The sequence below is a fragment of the Enhydra lutris genome, unplaced genomic scaffold (genome assembly GCF_002288905.1).
Source record: "Enhydra lutris kenyoni isolate GAN:26980312 unplaced genomic scaffold, ASM228890v2 scaffoldscaffold61, whole genome shotgun sequence".
NCBI classification, from domain to species: Eukaryota; Metazoa; Chordata; class Mammalia; order Carnivora; family Mustelidae; genus Enhydra; species Enhydra lutris.
Window position 1 is genome coordinate 6,295,478 of NW_019154145.1, and position 17,774 is coordinate 6,313,251.

The following is a 17,774-nucleotide window of genomic DNA, read 5'->3' on the forward strand; positions in this document are numbered from 1 at the left end:
AGGACGACTCCCAGTTCTCTGGGCTCCAACAGGCAACCAGAGTCAAAGACTCTCGAGATTCTTTATCGAGGGAAATTCTATCAGCTGCAGGTGACGACGGACCCCAGGCACTCCCAATAATTTCCCAGCCTCGTGTGTCCCCCGATGCACTGAAACCTGATCACCCCAACAGTAACACGGAAACTTCTGTGCTTCGTAGACTCCTGGGCTGGGCTGCCACAGATCGTAGTTCCGAAACCGACTCCATGCTTCATATATACGTGAGGAAACTAGCACCCCTTGCTCCTCCTTCCCTTTGCAAGGACCCTAAACCCAGGCATGTCGGACTGGAAAGCTCTTTGGACGTTAGACAGGCTCATTTCAAAGATGAGGAAATGGAGAGGAAACCCACCTCGCCAGCAAGGTTAATGGCAGGGGCCAGATAAGAACCATATCCTGGCTCCAGCCGCGATGTTTCTCCCTTTACAACGACCACCTGCTCCCTGAGATCGGTAAGAAAGTCCACCACCGTAGAGAATCCCAAACAAAAGCATTATGTGTCGTGGACTTCACCCTGTGTTAATATCCTGTGATGCCTTTCAAGTTTAATCACGACAACGACTGACCGGGTACAGATGCAGAATTTTCAAGGATATTAGCTCTCTAAGACAGAAAACCACACAAACAAGAATCCTTGTTCAAAAATAGATTCCCCGATTCCCTGCGGAACCACCGTTGCCTCCGGCTACAAAGCAATAATTATCCTGTACTACAGCGATCAATAAAACCTTTTGCCCCCGTGAACCTGCTCTTTCCTGACTTTGTTCTCTGCACTAAAGATTTTCAAGTCATATTGATTACCTACTAAATTTTTTTCAAGTTCTTTAAAACGGGCAATAAAGAAATTCTCAAATTAGCATAACTTGTTATTGTTGGAGCGGGTTTCAAACCTTTCCATCACATTAATGCTTCCCCCCTTTACAGGGCGTTCCTGTTTTTCATGGGGAATTTGTCATTTTAAGTGTGTCTCTGTCTTGCCTAATAGCGCAAAGTCAGTAGGATACAAATTTGATGTTGCTTCTGGAACTGTGACTGCTGCCACATTTTTCATCCGAGCGAGAAAGAAGAATTGATTAATAAACTATGCCCTCTCTCTCGAGCAACAACATGGATTTCTACCCAAGGAACCCATTAGCTCCGAGAGTGTTAAAATTCAGCACTCTGGAACTTGCCTCTAAAACGATTCACTAGAGAATGTATTATAAGGGAAACCATTGTGCACCATTTCCAAGGGCATTTAGCTGCTAACGCGTCAAACCTGGAGAGTGAGTCATGAATGAGATAAGCACGGACAGCAAGAAGGCAGGGAAGCAGCCCGAGAACCCGCCCGAGGTGGGTATGGGCATGGCTGTGTGGCCATCAGTCGTGTTTGGAGCTGGGCAAGTGGGAAGATCTCTCGTTCTCCGAGTAGCAAGGATATACTCCCAATATTCCATCAGCACAAACCATCCATCCAGACCGGTTTACTTCATGAGAGAACAGAGCAGGGAAATTAAATAACCATATGTTACATTATATCTTCTCACCTCCATGGCTGTTTTCATTCAAAGCAAACGGAGTATTACTCAGTCTTAAAAAAGAAGGAACGCCTATCTGCACAACTCACAAAAATTAACACGAAATGAACTAAAGACCTCAATGTAAGAGCAAAAACCATAAAACGCCTAGAAGAAAACACAGGAAAAAAAGGTCCTAGCCATCAGTCTTGGGGGTGATTTTTTGGGATATGAGACTTAAAGCACAAACGATAAAATAAAAAATAAATAAATAAGCGGGACTACAACAAGCTAAAAAGCCTTCTGCAGAGCAAAGGAAACCATTGATAAAATGAAAAGACAACCTATAGAATGGGAAAAAATATTTGCAACCATGGATCTGATTGGAGTTTATCCAAAATATTAACTCATACAATTCAGCAGCTTAAAAAAATCCAATTTAAAAACGGGCAGAAGGGGTGCCTGGGTGGGGTGGCTCAGTCAGTTAAGAGTCTGCCTTCAGCTCAGGTCATGATCTGGGAGTCCTGGGCTCCCTGCTCAGCAGGGAGTCTGCTTCTCCCTCTGCCTCTGTCCCTCCTCTCCACTCGTGCTCGCACTCTCTCTCTTTCTCTCAAATAAATAACGTCTTTATTTTAAAAAAATGGGCAGAAGCTTCACCCATTTCCCTTCATGTATTTGGTGAAGGCGAGTGAGAGACTCAGGTTCCCAGTTATGGAATGAATAAATCACAGGGATGGATGATACCCCACGCGGAATACGGCTGAAGATACTGTAACGCCGTGTAAGAGCTCGGGTGGGAGCTCTACTCCTGTGGGGACAGCACAAGGCGCAGAGACGCTGAATCACTGGGTTGTGTACCTGAGACTAACGTAACGTGTGTCAATGATACTTCAATAAAAAGAGAAAGGAAAACTGAGAAGCAGCTCCCAATAGACATTTTTCCGAAGAGCACACACGGGTACCTGTCCACATCACTGATCATCAGGGAAATTGCAAATCAAAACCCCCCGCAGGTCTCACCTCACCCCTGCGGAATGGCTGTCCTCAGACAGACAAGGGACAACATGCTGGCGAGGATGTGGACAAGGGGGAGCGCTCACGCTCTGCTGGTGGGCGTGCCCGTCGGTACAGCCTCTCTGGAAAATAGCACAGACGTTCCTCGGAAACGTAAAACTAGAACTACCTCATGATCCAGCAATTCTGTGACTGGGTATCTCCCCAGGGGAAACCAAGACTCCCTGGGTTCACAGCGGCCTAAGTTACAGCAGCCAAGACCCGGGAACAACCAAAATGTTCACTGTAGGTACATATGACGGAATATCCTTCAGCCACAAGAAAACGAGGAAATCTTACCGTCTGCCGCAACACGGACAGCCCCTGAGGCATTACATTAAGTGAAGTAAGTCAGACAGAGACAAACACTGTAGCACCTTACTTCTGGGTGGACTCAAAAGAAAAAACAAACAAACAAACAAAAACAAAGAACCAGTAACCCTCATACTACAGGAGATGAGATGTGCGGTTCCTAGAGGCCGTGGGGGGTAAGGGAACTGGAGGACGGAGGTCGAGAGGGACAAGCGTCTAGCTATGACCGCACAGGGACGGCAGGCACAGAAAGCTGACGCTGCCATGCGGTACAGCTGGTTTTCAGACAGTAAATCCCGACAGGTCTCATCACGAGGAAAACACACTCTTTTCTTTCAGTTCGTCTCTGTCTCTCTACGAGAGGACAGCTGTCCAGCAAACTCACGCACGGCTGTCGCTTCCCTCCATCTCAATAAAACTGGAAGGGAAAAGAAGGGAAATCCCAGGACACGCCGCCCACGGACAGACCCTGAGGACTCAATGCTGAGGGAAAGTAAGCAGGTCACAGAAGGACACACACTGCACGACCCCAGGTACGTGAGGAATCAGACGCGCAAACACAGAGAAGCAGGCTGTGCAGTGGAGGCTTCCAGGGGAAGGAAAATGCGGGGCTGCGGCTCCGTGGGTCCAAAGCCTCAGTTATGCAAGACAAAAAGGTTCTAGAGATGGGCTGACACTGTGCTTACAGTTCACAAGTTTCCATCCACTTAAAACTCTGTGAAGAGGGGAAAAAAAGTAAGAGAAACATAAAAATGTGGCTTATGGGGCGCCTGGGTGACTCAGTGGGTTAAAGCCTCTGCCTTCGGCTCAGGTCATGATCCCAGGGTCCTGGAATCGAGCCCCGCATCGGGCTCTCTGCTCAGCAGGAGCCGGCTTCCTCCTCTCTCTCTGCCTGCCTCTCTGCCTACTTGTGATCTCTCTCCCTCTGTCAAATAAATAAATAAATAAAATGTGGCTTATGACAGACCTACAGTGCAGGCCCCGGCTGGGACGCGTTGCAGAGAGCTCTACCGGGCTCGGCCCACTGTGTGTGCGTGCAGACCTGGGACGGGGCGCAGAGATACAGCGGGGACCGGTCACCACCCACCACCCCTCCCTCCACAGAGAGAGCAGACACAAGGCTCACACTCGCAGCGCCAGGGACACGCAAAGGCCAGGAAGAAAGGCACTTCAGGGATTCCTCTCCTCAAGGGCATCTACACAATAAGCAGAGACCATAACCTCCTTCCAGAGTATTCGCTCCCTCGATGAGCACCTACTCAGACCTCGCCAAGCACAGGTGTCAGCACCGGGCCACCCGAGTGCACGATCGCCCACCGCGGGGCCCACGGCTCGGGGTAAAACCACAGAACAGAGACTGCGGCTGCACCCGCCCACGGCCAAATGCTGAAGCGCAGCGGAGAGCAGACGGCTGGCGGAACAGTACGCAGCCAGGAAAAGGCATGATGTCCTGAGCCACACAGTGAACAACAGGGGTGAGCCTCCAGGACATGATGCAAAGTTCAAGAATCCAAACTCAAGCGGCCTCACATTCTGTGATTCCGTGTGTTTTCATGATCGAGGCTGTGGAAACAAAGCGGGCCGGTGGTTGCCAGAGCCTAGGGGATAGGAGAGCAGAGTGGCGGTCTTCCCTTACACAGTGAGCACAATGCTCTGGCATCAGGACAATGGCAACGGTTGTGCAGCCAAAAACCACTGAAGGGCACACTTTCAAGGGCGACTTTCACGGTACGTGTTATCATCATCTAATTTGCTTTCAAGGATCAGTAAGGGGGGAGGGACAGGGTGGCAAATGTGATCAATTCTGAGGGCACCAGGGGCTTTGTGAGCAAAAACAGGGTCTGACCTTGACCGCCTGTGAGCTCGTGGCTGGAGGAGGCAAAGGGGTGGGAGGACGTCCTGCGCATGGGGGAGCACAGGTGCAATGACCCAAAGCTGGACCAAAGGGCCCATCTCTCTTTCTTCTGGAGCACTCAGGGGCCTTGATGTCAGCCGAGGCCCAGACAACATATCTGGTCCCTACAAACGTCACGGAAATGCAACTCAAGCTCCACGGGTTGTGGGTCATGTGTCCATGACCACCTCTTAGCAGTCCCTCTATTAGGCACGGCACGGGGGAGTAGAAAGACACAGACCATTCCCACCAATCAGAAGAACAATATATCAGAACTACAGAAAGTAGATCAAATCGCAAAGTCCTGGGCGAAAGCAACTGCCAATATGGGGGACAGAAAAGGAACTCAAAACTCAGCTCTTCAACGTTACGTGTCAGGCAGAAAGAAAGATATCAAGTCCAAGTTAAACTAGACCGACAGGTACTATGAAGACACGACACGGGCTTGAGCCTCGGCACTCAGGGTCTTCAAGCATCACCGCGGCCGTCACCACGGGATCAAACACTGAAAACAGGGTGTTACGATTCAAATATTTGGAAAGGCGGCTTTTCTCACTTACGGGATCAGACGAGCTCCTCAGTTTCTCCAAGTCCGTGCCACCGGCAGTTCGAGCCCCGTGATTGCCTGTTTGGGGGACTGTCCTGTGTGGCCCCCTGGCCCTTCCACCACAAGCCAGCAGCACCCCACTGTTGTGGGTGTACAAAATGCTTCCAGACACGGCTGAATGTCCCCTGAGGGGTACGGTCACTGGAGGGAACCACTGTTTTCCGGCAACTAAATGTACCTTCTCTCTACAAGCTCTAACGATTCCCTTGGGAAGAACGTCCTTTCTCCATATCTGCCTGGTTTTCTACACGCCTCCCACCCTGACAGTCTCCCCACAAGAAGACAAATGAAAACTTACTAGAGAAGCCCGTTCCACGGGCTCTAGGTGACTATTCAAAGCCCAGTCTCGGGGTGTGTGGGTGGCTCAGTTAGTTAAGCAGCCGACTCTTGGTTTCGGCTCAGGTCTTGATCTCACAGTCGTTAGATCGAGCCCCACGTCCGACTCTGTGAGATCGAGCCTCACGTCAGACTCTGTGCTTGGTGCAGAGTCTGCTTCAGCTTCTCTCCCTCTCCCTCCAGCTCACACTCTCTGTCCCTCTCTCTGAAATAAGTAAATGAAGTCTTAAAAATGCCCAGTGTCTAACTCAGAAGAAAAGCAACACCATCCATCTGCGGGGGCACGCGAGGTTTCCGTGACGCGCCTCCTCCTCTCCTACCCCCCCACCCATTTGAGGACTAGACTCCAAAGTCTTAGTCCCCAAAAGGCCACAGAGGTCTCAGCGGACAACTAAAAATGCATCCGGGCCCCCCTCCCACTCAGGAGTCCTCCTCACACTGAAACTCCCGAAGAACCACAAAGCACCAGACCTTCCAATAAATCGGTTTTGGAGTCTCCGCGAGCATCTGGAACGATGATCATGTGCGACTCCAAAGGCCTGGGGGCTCGGGGCATGGGCTACCCGGCCGTCTGGACGCAGGGAGCTTACCGTCCGGGGGCATCAAGGCCTTGTTGTTCTGTGTGCACCAGCCCACGGGGTGCAGATCCGCGATCACCACGTCACACCAGAAGTCGGCCCGGCGGTCCTCGCCGTACCCGCAGTAACGCAGGAGCAGCAGCTGCCCACACGTGGTGATGACCGTGGCCACCCAGTACGTGTCAGGGTTGTTCTTGTTGGCCACCTCCAACTTCATCCCCGGCTGGAAGTTGCTCTGAAGACTGATTTCAACCTTCAGGAAGGAGAAACACAGGGAAACCATCCCCGCATCAGACACATTGTATCACATGAGAAGTACTGAAAACCCAGCACTTAAAAAACACTATTCCCCTTGCCCTAGGGCAGCTGGAAGAGAAATACAAGAGGAGCCACCCACCAGACGTTTACCAGTAGCCTCCATAAATATCAGAGATTAAAACAGATGAAATTAACTTTAGTAATGTATCTTATTTAACTCAAATATTATGTATCCCAAATGTTGCCATTTGAAGATGTAATCAACATGAAAAAATACGGAGTTGTTTTCTGTTGTTCTTTTCCAAGGCAGCCCACAAAATCCCGTGAGCTTTCTACGTTCACCCCACATCTCCAGGTGGACGACACACTTCCAAGTTGCTCAGAAACTCCGCGTGGCTAGGGGCCACCGAGAGAATAGCACAGCCTTTAAGAATGCATTTCTTTTTCTTTTTTTATTTAGGGGTGACACTGTATTAATATGTACCAGCCATCCCCCAAAAAGGAGGCTTTGCAAGCCGGTGAGCCATGACATTGGAAAGCTCACGCATCAGACATCCCCAAGGAGCAGCTGCCTGATTTATACGTAGCTCGTCGATGGGTCCACGCGACTTTTCCTTTAAACCAGGTGCACAGGCCTGGGGAAACTGTGCGTCGGGAAGGAAACTGCATTGTGGTTGGAAGGAAAGTGGGAGAAGTGACTGGATCAAAGGGAATGGGGTGGCTCCACATGGAGAAATGTTGATGACTTCCTGGTCCAGAAAAGAAGGAAAAAACTGTCGATCGGTATCTCTTTCCTTAACTCCCTCAAGGGATCTAGCCAAGTCATCCCAGCATCTTGAGAGGCAAAAGGGCCAAAAGCAAGAACCAGCTGGAAAAGTGCCCCAGTTTGCTTATCAGACTCAGGCTAAATCTTTGCCTTGGATAGCCCAGTGGAAAAGAAAAAAAAAATGTTTCTCAGAATTAAATTTTCATTTCCAGTAAAGCAATAGTAATGCCTCAGAACTCGGGTTCTGGAAATTGAGTCTTTCCCTTGCTAATGATAAATTACCAAAATCTCATACATAAGCAAAAGTCTGATAAAACCTCCATCTTTTATTTCCTGGACCTTGCCCTTGGCTGGGCACGCTTTGTGCATTGCTCAAAGAAATATTACTGATGAAGATGATTTTCTGGTTTGATCCAAATGTATTCTGAATATTTAGTTATTTCCTCTAATTTCAATCATCTGCCTACAAAAGGCTCTAAGACTTAGAGGTGTCCTTTTGAAATGAAAGTATCTGTTCAAAATAAAAATAATTATCCTTCCTAGATGACATTACTCAGCCTATGAATTTGCCCTGTTTGCTGGCTCTTTACTCCCATCAGTCCTACCTGTCTCAGGCTGTGTGCCCTTTGCAGGGCCACGTCTGTCTGCTGCAGTGCCTCAGGGTGCAGAATAAGGGTAAGGTGCCCACGGTTCCTGCACACTGAGTCCCACCCAGGGCCCAGCCCTGTTACCGGAAGAGATCAAGTGCAAGGACGAGGCCCATCCTTCTGACAGCTGGCTGCCCTCTCCTTTTGATTTCTAAAAAATCCTGCCTCGATTTCCCTTTTCTTCCCAAAGGTTCGGCATCTTCCTGCGGATGCCCCTTCCCACCTTCCGAATGCAGACCAGAAAGACAAGCGGGGAGACGTACATGCTTGAAGGACGTGTGAGGGGCTGCGCTGGCGCCTGTTTCCTCCAGGTACTCCCCCCAGTTAAAGCCGATTTCCTCCAGGCTCGAACCTTCTTCTGTCAAAAGACAAAGAAAAATGGAAGAATGTCAACACCAGAGCGAAGAACGGAAAGGCACCGGCCTCCCATGAAGCACAGGGGATCCTTCATGCAAGAGACAAGGGAACTCAACGGCGCAGGAGGGTCCTGTTGAGGGCGCTGCTGAGGGCCCTGGGGGGCTCGGTCGGTCAGTGTGTGTAGCATCTGCCTTTGGCTCAGGTCATGATCTCAGGGTCAGCGGATCCATTGAGTCCTGTGTCAGGCTCCCTGCTCAGCCCAGAGCCTGCCTCTCCTCCTCCCTCTGATGCTCCCCCTGCTCGTGTTCTCGCTCTCTTTCTCTCTCAAATAAATAAAATCTTAAAAAAAAAAAAAGGATGCTGCTGGTCCTGTCCGTTTCGGCGTGGGAACTGTGGAATGTTGACTAAGGAAAAGGAACGCTGAGGAAATCCTGCCTGAACTACGCTGGCAAAATCAAGTGTAAAATTAAGCGCTCTCGGGCAAATGAAAAGCGATTTGTTTCAGGGCATGTCTGCTGCCGGTTAGAGTGCTTGTTGGGAATCAGCCAGCGTCACGGTGGCCCTCCTTTCTCCGGGGAGGTTGGAGGACCAGGTCAAGGAAACCTGGACGTGTAGACAGCACGGACACCTCAGAGTGGTGAGAGATTAGAGATCAGACAGCAACAGCACAGACTGTTCGTGTCCTCAGGGACCTCAGGAAGCACTGGCTCTCATGCGCTTCCAAGGAAAAAACTATCTGAGGTCCAGAAGCCTTGCTCCAGTATGTGAGGTCACCTAGCAACTTAGGGACAGAAACCAAGCAGCTGACAATCAAGTAATTCCCAAAACACTTAAGACTGTGTGTAAGATACAATCTGTATAGTCAAAAAGAACCCATTACCTCATTTTAATGTATGGATAACAATATCATGCCATGGATTCCAACGGGAAGAACGCACAAGCTGTAAACATGACTTTAACCTATCTCAAGGCTATCACAGCATAAAGAACATAGAGCGTAGGGCTGTCCACACATGTGGCTAAGTGAGAGCGTCGAAGTTTAGCTTCCCTTTCCTTGTGAGAACGCAATGGCTGCTAATGCTCAAGCTGTGTATCTCCTATAAGCAAGAGCCTGTTTCACGGGCCAAGAATAAATAATGCTCTCGGTCACGTTATTAATGGAGAAGTGGTGTACCCTGGCAGATGGGCCAGGGGAATCAGCAGCAGGAGGCTCTTGGAAAGAAAGCCATGCTTTCTTCAATTGTAAGTACGGAAAATAATTTTCTGGTGCTACTCTGTATCGTCTCGGAAATGGACAGATCGTTTTTGGAAAGTCAAACCATGCTAGGTTAAAAGTAGTTACCTTACATTTTGTCTTCTAAATCAAAGTTGCTCAGAACTAGCCTCCTCGACGTCGCCCCCTATGAGCTGGTTTATAATTCAATGTGCAGGAAAAAATAAAAGCGACCCGAAGAGAAACCCTTCCCCCTTGTTTTTGTCCCAACATTCCACTTTATCCAGGGACTAAGGTCCTTCCATTGGAAACAGGCTCCCTGAAAAAAGTCAGCAGGTCCCGCAGCGGCCACCTAACAAGAGACACCATGACGCAAACCTGCAGGGAACACAGTCGCTTTCTGGAAACCCCTCCGGGTGTCGCCCAATGGCTCGACTCACAACTCTTTCCCCAAAAGGCCGCAAGCATCGATTACCAGCTTTGCTTTCTGATGGACTAGCCAGAAGCATCCGCACACATCTCATTTGCTCAGGGCGCCTGGTGCAGAGGAAGTCTGTGACTTCTCCACAGCCTACCTGTCCGGCCCCCGCTCAGCCCATGCCACCTGCAGGCCTGCCCACCCCAGCCAGGGTCACGCATTTCCGGCCCCACAGAGCCACCACGCAGTCACAGCAGTGTCTTAAGACCTGCACAGGACTAGGGTGTCAGCTCGCTGCTAACCACTTTGCGTGCATCACCCCCTTTCATCCTTCCAAAAACCCTGACAGATGGTGACCACCACCCCCATGGCACAGAAGAGATGACAGGAGCCCAGAGAAGCGGGGGGCGTTCACCAGGACCACGCAACTGTCTAGCCACAGAGGTAGGAATCCCACTCGGGCTGTCCGGTTTCAAGCTGAAACTGTCCCGAGACACCTCTCTATATCTCCCTTCTGCCTGCATCATACGTGGGGCATAGGCCCTCCAGCACCACTACCCATTCCTCCTCCTGGAGAACCCAGGGCAGACTCGGGGCCAGCTTCTCTGTCTTCCGTGCGGGTGAGCCTAAGAGCACTCCAGACCCCAGCCCGGCAGCAGGATGAGGCAGGAGGTGGGGGAAGGCGGGAAGCAGTAGCCAAGCTCAGAAAAAACGGCATACGCAGAACCCCCAGAGCCTTCAGCAGCAGGACTAGACTGGGGGGACGACAAGGGTATGAAACACAGGCCTGGGCCTTCGGAGGCAGGTGGTCCTGGGAGAGCTGCGGGTGAATGAACAGCTCCTGGGAAATGGAAGGGATCTCGTAGGGAGTGATGGCTTCCCTGGCATCGAAGCATCTGCCTGAGGACACGCCCCGGAGGAAGGGCCTGTGGCAGCCAGCGCCTGGGGCTGGAAAGTGTCACTAAGCTTCAGCACCACGCCTGGAAGGACCAGGGACCCCATCGCATGGAATCATCCGTGTGGGTGAGCCTGTGGCTTCAATCTCTCTGCTTCAGCCTTGAGACCGCTCGCTCCAGTTCTCCACGCTGCAGACAATTCCAATCGGGGCCACCGGCATTCTCACCAAAACCCCGTCCTCACCGAAGTTTAACTCATTCATTACAAACTGAGCTTCTCTTCCTGCGACGAGCAGGCTGCAGACGGCTTCCAGGCTCACTCTGGCGTTCGCTCAAGCCACCAGGGGACGGAAAGGCCCCCCAGGGACTCCCCAGCGAGCTCAGAAGAACGCTGCCTTGGAGAGAGCCATTCCACGCTCTAGAGTCCCGGGAAAATACTTAGAAGTCAAAGCTGGAACAGGATTTTAAAAGTTAAAGCCTGTGTGCCCAGCACGGGTAGTTTCCAATGATAAAATCATACACAACACGCAGGGTCCCCTACCAGAAGGCCTTCCCCGACCTGTGACTCACAGCATGTCCCCTAGGCACACGATCCCCGAACAGCCCGTTCTCTGCAGACCTTTCAATAAGCAACAGATAAACACGCACCCTGTTTACGAGAGGAGGTCTCATAAACCCAGAGCAAATATTTACAGCTGATTCATAAACCTCGTCAACCCATAAACTTTTTATCAGGGAAATTCTGACAAGCTCCGTCCTCTGCCAAGGCACCAGTCAGAAGCGTTTTTCCCTGTGATGTCATGAAAACAGGCCATGAAACGCGACCAAGAAAACTGCACGTTCTCAAAGAAAACAGGCGCACTCATTAGTGGCCATTCAGTCGTGGAGAACAGAAGGCTACTTATGGGACCAGCCTATTCCCTGATAGATAGAAAAAGCGCACTCAAAGTTGAGGTGTGGATGCTGACACACCTTACCCATGCGAGTGGAAAACAGGGTAAACACGTGGCTCACACACCTTTTTTTTTTTTTTTTTTAAGGAATCGAATCTCGGGTTCTGGTTTTAGAGTCTGAATCGGGCTAACTTTGCGAGGCTGAGCGCTAACGTCCGTGACCACTAGCCAATAAAAGAACGGAGAGCCTGCAGGTTTGGAGCCGATGAAATTTCACATGACACCTAGATATTCCTCGGGAAGAGAAAGAAGGCTTTATGTCTTCGTGATTTTCCCTGCTGATAGGGCGTTCATACCACCGCAGGGTTTAAAAAGTACTTCCATTACTGCATTAAGCAGACTCACAACATGAAGGACGCTGGGAAAGGGCTGCCCAAGGTCACAGGGAGGGCCGAGTTCATGGCTGCAGGACATCCCCCAGGGAAGGGGGGACAGTCACCTGCACTCAGACGATGCAGACAGCCAAAGAGATTTTCCAGAAAAAACACACACACACACACATAAAAATCACCCAGTCACCCAGTTGGGGGGCGGGCAGGGACAGAGGAGGGCAGTAACTTTTCTAAAGAGAACTCTTTGGGGTCTTTTGTTTGTTTTGTTTTTAACAGGGAACACAAATGGAGTCATACAGAACCAGTTCCTAGCACCAAGAATCAGAAATCTGAATTTTTCTAATGAGAATGTTGACTCCTTTCTTTCCAGAATTAAAAAGAAAAAAAAAAATCTATGGAACTGCAATTAATGTATTGCTAACACACACACACACACACACACACACACACAAGAAAGAAAGAAAAAAAGAAAAAGAAAAAGAAAAAACTGCTCAAGCCCACGTTCCCAGCATAACTCTCTTCACTCAGAGGCCCACCCGGTCTGAATGTGCAACCCCACTTTATCTCCAACTTCATCGGGAAATTACATCCAGCCGGCCTGGAAAAATAATGTCAAGGAGTCCATTTATCACCGTGTCGGCATGCTATTTGGCTTGCTTTTATCACGGCGACTGGAGGAGCCCAGAGTTCCAGCACCAGCTCCGGTCCACAGCCTCCTCCGCCCGCCAGGTGACAACGTCGTCTGCCCTGTCTGCTGGGGAGGCCTCGGGCTCTCGGGTCTGCGCTCATCCCGGCCACATCCTCCGTGCCCCTGGGAGGAGGAGTCGTTTCCCGGGACGCCTGTTTCCTTTACAGGACTCAGATGCCAGTCAAACTAGGATTTGAGATTTCATTAGGAGAAGAGGCAAAATGGGAGAAAAAGCCATTAATCAGATTTGGACCTCACTGCTGTCCGGTAAAGCTTTTGCGAAAGTCAGAGGGACGGCTCGTCCGTGCGAGGAAGGGCAGCGGCTCAGGGTAGGGCGTGGGGACACAGGTACCAGCAGCCGGCCCGTCACCTGGGCCGAGAAGAGCTCCAGGCACCTATGCGTAGTCACCTGCTGGGGGAGACGGCCCGTGTCCCATCACATGTGGGGAGGGGACAGCGGACAAGTGGAGGGAAGGACAAGAAAACATCTGGGTCGTGCCCACATCTCAGAAAGTGCGTGTCTGCACACGGAGGGGGTGTGCTTGGCGCACCTTGGTGACTTCGCCCCGCACGGAAGGGCAGGTGTGACCCAGTGTGCAGAGCACCTGCTCCCGGGCCTCCAGATGCTGGAAACGAAACCCTGGCCCCAACCCAAGAGCCAAGGGACTTCGCCATGTTGTCCGGTGCCCCCCTCTTTACCATGCGGATGATATAAGTAGCTATTTCATGGGGTCATGGAAGGGTAAACCAAGTCAACAGACACAAAGTACTTGCAGAGTGCCTGCCATACAGTTCGAACTCAGGGTCACGTACGTACCTGTCCCTGGTCCACAGAGAACCAGCTATGCCTGCCTTCTCCTGCTCTTCTGGTGAGTGGGTCCTGCACAAAATGCTCGCGGCCCCAAACATGTCACAGGGGGTCCCACCACCACACACCCCACCACTGACGCCAGAACAGACCTGTTTTCTGTATCACCAGCTTGAAAGGGAAAATAAGCTTCCTGAGGATTCCTACTTGAGTCCGGTTTAACAGACAGTGTTTGAGACGACCCTGGGACTCTGGCAGTCGGCCTCTGCCCTCTACAGAGGTTTAGATCCTGCCCTAAATTTATTTCTCCTTGAGGAGCCACTCTTCGTGTCTCATCTAAAAGCCTCCAAAGAGCCGCTTGTGGAAATTCCAAGGAGAAAGGAAAGATCAGCCACGTACGGGGGGAAAAGGCTCCTGGGCCCATGTCTATGCATGTTAAGACACTCTGGAGTCCTTCAGAACTAGCATTTCTAGAAAAGAGCCTCCCGTCTCGTGTGATTCAGGCCGCCGTCGTGCGTGAGCAAGGAAGCCACCATGAAGTGTGTGCACACGACGGGCCTTCGGCACAAGCCCAGCCCAGCCGGTGACAGAACAAATCTCCTACTTCCCTATTCATGGGATCCCCCACGAGGAAACGCTGCCCAGATAATTTTCCCGACACCGTATTATTACCAATGGGCTCCAAAACCTACATAAGCTAGACACATATACTGCCGTTGCAAGAAACTGAGAAGTCCACACACGTTAGGTTTTTCAACAGGCTCGAAAACACACCATTGAAAACGAGGCAGTCACAGACACAGGACCGTTCTGCGAAGGCACGGGGAGAGCCCGGGGAACCAGAAGTGGAAATGTAATCTCACGCAGCAAACGTAAGACAGACTTTTTTTTAAAAAGCGTATTTGTACTTAACGAAGGGTAGGGTGAACCTTCCGCCTATGGGACTGAGTTTCCTCAGAAGGGAATTTCCATACTTCCACTGGGGGACAGTGTCTCAGCTCTGCTTCTAGAAGTTTCCTCATGCCAGCTTATGTACAGAAAAATCCCAACGGGGCGGGTGGGGAAACGGGGCTGATTGGGAAGCAGACACGAACATCCTTCTCCATATTTAGGCAATAACTTCAGGGGTTTCCAGATTTTTTTGCAGATAAAGATAGAAATTTGAGTTAACGCAATAAATCCAGTGATATCGAGCTTTCAGTAATGCTGCCCTTGACAACACTCATCCGAGTAAAAAGGCAAACATCGTGATTTCTCCAGATAAGTGTCAAATCTACCACTTAGTTAAGGATCAACAGTTTTTTACACGAATTCACCAGAGCAAATATTCAAGATCCAGACAGCTAACCTGTCCTGATTGAATTTGTTGTGATGCAAATAGAGCAATCTTTAAAAAAAAAAAAAAAAGGGGGAAAAAAAAGTGTTTTTTTTTTAAAACGGACTCTTGTGTAAATATTTAGAAAAAGATGCATGAATTAACTCACTGATCAAATACTAACATTCACTCTAAGGCTGGTTAGGTGTTAGATTCCTTGAACAGAGGAAAAACTTGACCACAGACTCACGTGACCTAAATTTCTTTCCCATTAGGCACTTCTCTGAAAGACATGCTCAAGGTTTCAGAGAGGAGGGGAGACGGTGGCATAGGTGCCTGGGCGGATCCCGCTGTCCCTCAAAGCACTTGGGAGAAAAGTCTGACGTTCCCACCTCCCTTGCACTGGCGCAAACACAAGAGTCATTCTGGTCAAGAGTTTCTGAGCAAAAGGGACAGCTGTGTCTTGGGAGCCAGATGACGTCACTGTTGATCAAGGACCCATAAGAGAAAGACGGTGTGTCCTAACTGGCAAAAATGACATATAAAGGGGCGCCTGGGTGGCTCAGTGGGTTAAAGCCTCTGCCTTCAGCTCAGGTCATGATCCCAGGGTCCTGGGATCGAGCCCCGCATCGGGCTCTCTGCTCAGCAGGGAGCCTGCTTCACCCTCTCTCTCTGCCTGCTGCTCTGCCTACTTGTGATCTCTGTCTGTCAAATAAATAAATAAAATCTTTTTTTAAAAAATGACATATAAACATTTCACTGTGTTAGCCACTGAGATGCTGAAGCGATCTGTCCCCTCACTGTGACCCACCCCTCGCCATCTAGTATAGGAAATACTCATTTGGGGCCAAATTTTGCATAACTTTCAAGCTACTGTAGGCTTCTAACTATGACAGCAGATGCTAGGAACAGGCAGCATGAGAGATCTGGAAATGTCCACCCCACTGATGCCTGAACATTTTCAGGAAGATCCGGGTCACCGAATCACCACGTCAGAGAGAGAAATCCAGAAAACAACGTCCCACCTGAATCGAGACCTCCATTACCACTCGCTGAGCTTTGCTGCTTCTCCGGGGATGAGAAGGCGGGTTCCTGCATGCTGGACGCGGACAAGCTGCCCTCCATGCCTAGTGAGCAAGGGTCCTCCTCTCTTAACGCATCCCGCAGCAAGAATTACCTAGGAGCAACCAACAAAGGAAAAAAAAAATCAGAGAACCTTGATTATATTCCTTTGTTTTTCAAGTCCCTCCCCGCCAAGTAACAGCGTCCTCTCAGATGTGCTACTGGGTCATCCTAACACGCAGGATGCCGCGTAACGCTGGTAACAGAAACACCCACACCCGGGGAGACGGCGCGCGTGTCCCAAGCAATGTGCGACCAGACCCAGGCGAGGGCTCGGCGTTTGCCAAGGTGCTTCCTGACCAATCCAGACTTTTCCGAGCACAGCCCAGCTAGTCTTCGCTGGCATTCTGCTAGGACGAGGTGGGAAAACAGGTAAAATTACAGGCGCTTCTCGCGGAACCTACAATTCAGTTCGTTTACGTCCCGGCTCACGAAACAACCGGCACGCCGCTCTCAGGGTCGGCCACGGTCATCGCAGGTGGTTCGACTCAGCCATGCGGCCTTTTAAATCTCTCCCTCGTTCAACGTCTGCTTGTGCTGCACACGTAGAGGAAAGTTTGAATCAGCAAAAGAGCAAGGATAAAGGAAGGCACAGTAACTCTACACCTATAAATAGAATATTTTGTCACCCACATAAAGAAAATACCTTTATTTATTTGTAAATAAATACCTTTATTTGTTTATTTAATAATGTAAATAAATGCCTTTATTTATATATTATTTATTATTTATTTATATATTATTTATTATTTATTTATTATTATTTATTATAAATAAATAATAATAAATAAATAATTTATTTGTAAATAAATACCTTTATTTATTTGTCACCCACATAAAGAAAATACCGCTCCCTTTTAAGCTGCCACACACATGCACGCACACACACATATGCACGCACACGGCCCTTTGGGTGCTATTCAGTTGACTTTCCTGGAAAATTATTTTGAGGTCAGGTCAAAATTAAAGGTTCATAAAAGGGTATGAGTCACCTGCACCATGGCAGGAAAAAGGCAGAAAACTCTTGCAGGAGAAGACGGGTGAGGTCCCCGGTACCCGGTGCGGGAACTTAACCCAGCACCAACTTACTCCCCACCTGTTCATAAAATACTACACCAGACGCTGTGGGGGCGGGGGAGGGATACAAAGCCATCTGTCCATCAAAATACAAAGAAAGAAAATACCTACTTCCGAATAGGAACTATGGAAATGTCGAGACTGGCTCTTCCAGCGGCAACCTAAGCCTCTTGCGGGTACGAAGAGAAGTACACGAATAAGAAAATGAAATGACAGATTATCAGGTAAATGTAACCAACTGGGAGACCATCTTTGACTCATTGCACAGCTTCTGAGCACAGGTGCTTATCCTGCTTTTTTTTTTTAATTTTATTTTTTATAAACATATAATATATTTTTATCCCCAGGGGTACAGGTCTGTGAATCGCCAGGTTTACACACTTCACAGCACTCACCATAGCACATACCCTCCCCAATGTCCATAACCCCACCCCCCCTCTTCCAACCCCCCTCCCCCCATCAACCCTCAGTTTGTTTTGTGAGATTAAGAGTCACTTATGGTTTGTCTCCCTCCCAATCCCATCTTGTTTCATTTACTCTTCTCCTACCCCCTTAACCCCCCATGTTGCATCTCCTCTCCCTCATATCAGGGAGATCATATGATAGTTG

The 17,774-nt window shown here is 49.7% G+C and overlaps 1 protein-coding gene across 1 annotated transcript in view; it reads right to left on the reverse strand.

The window, feature by feature from the left end:
* Positions 1-17,453, reverse strand: part of LOC111158607 (Scm like with four mbt domains 2) — a 204,817-nt gene extending 187,364 nt beyond the window's left edge. The window contains exons 1-5 of the mRNA XM_022520745.1: positions 17,277-17,453; positions 16,493-16,625; positions 15,992-16,143; positions 8,250-8,344; positions 6,328-6,568 (exon numbers count right to left, since the gene is read on the reverse strand). Coding sequence (XP_022376453.1) covers positions 6,328-6,568; positions 8,250-8,344; positions 15,992-16,091 — 436 coding nt within the window. The 5' untranslated portion in view covers positions 16,092-16,143; positions 16,493-16,625; positions 17,277-17,453. The remainder of the gene's footprint in view (positions 1-6,327; positions 6,569-8,249; positions 8,345-15,991; positions 16,144-16,492; positions 16,626-17,276) is intronic.
* Between the last annotated feature and the right edge of the window lie 321 nt (positions 17,454-17,774).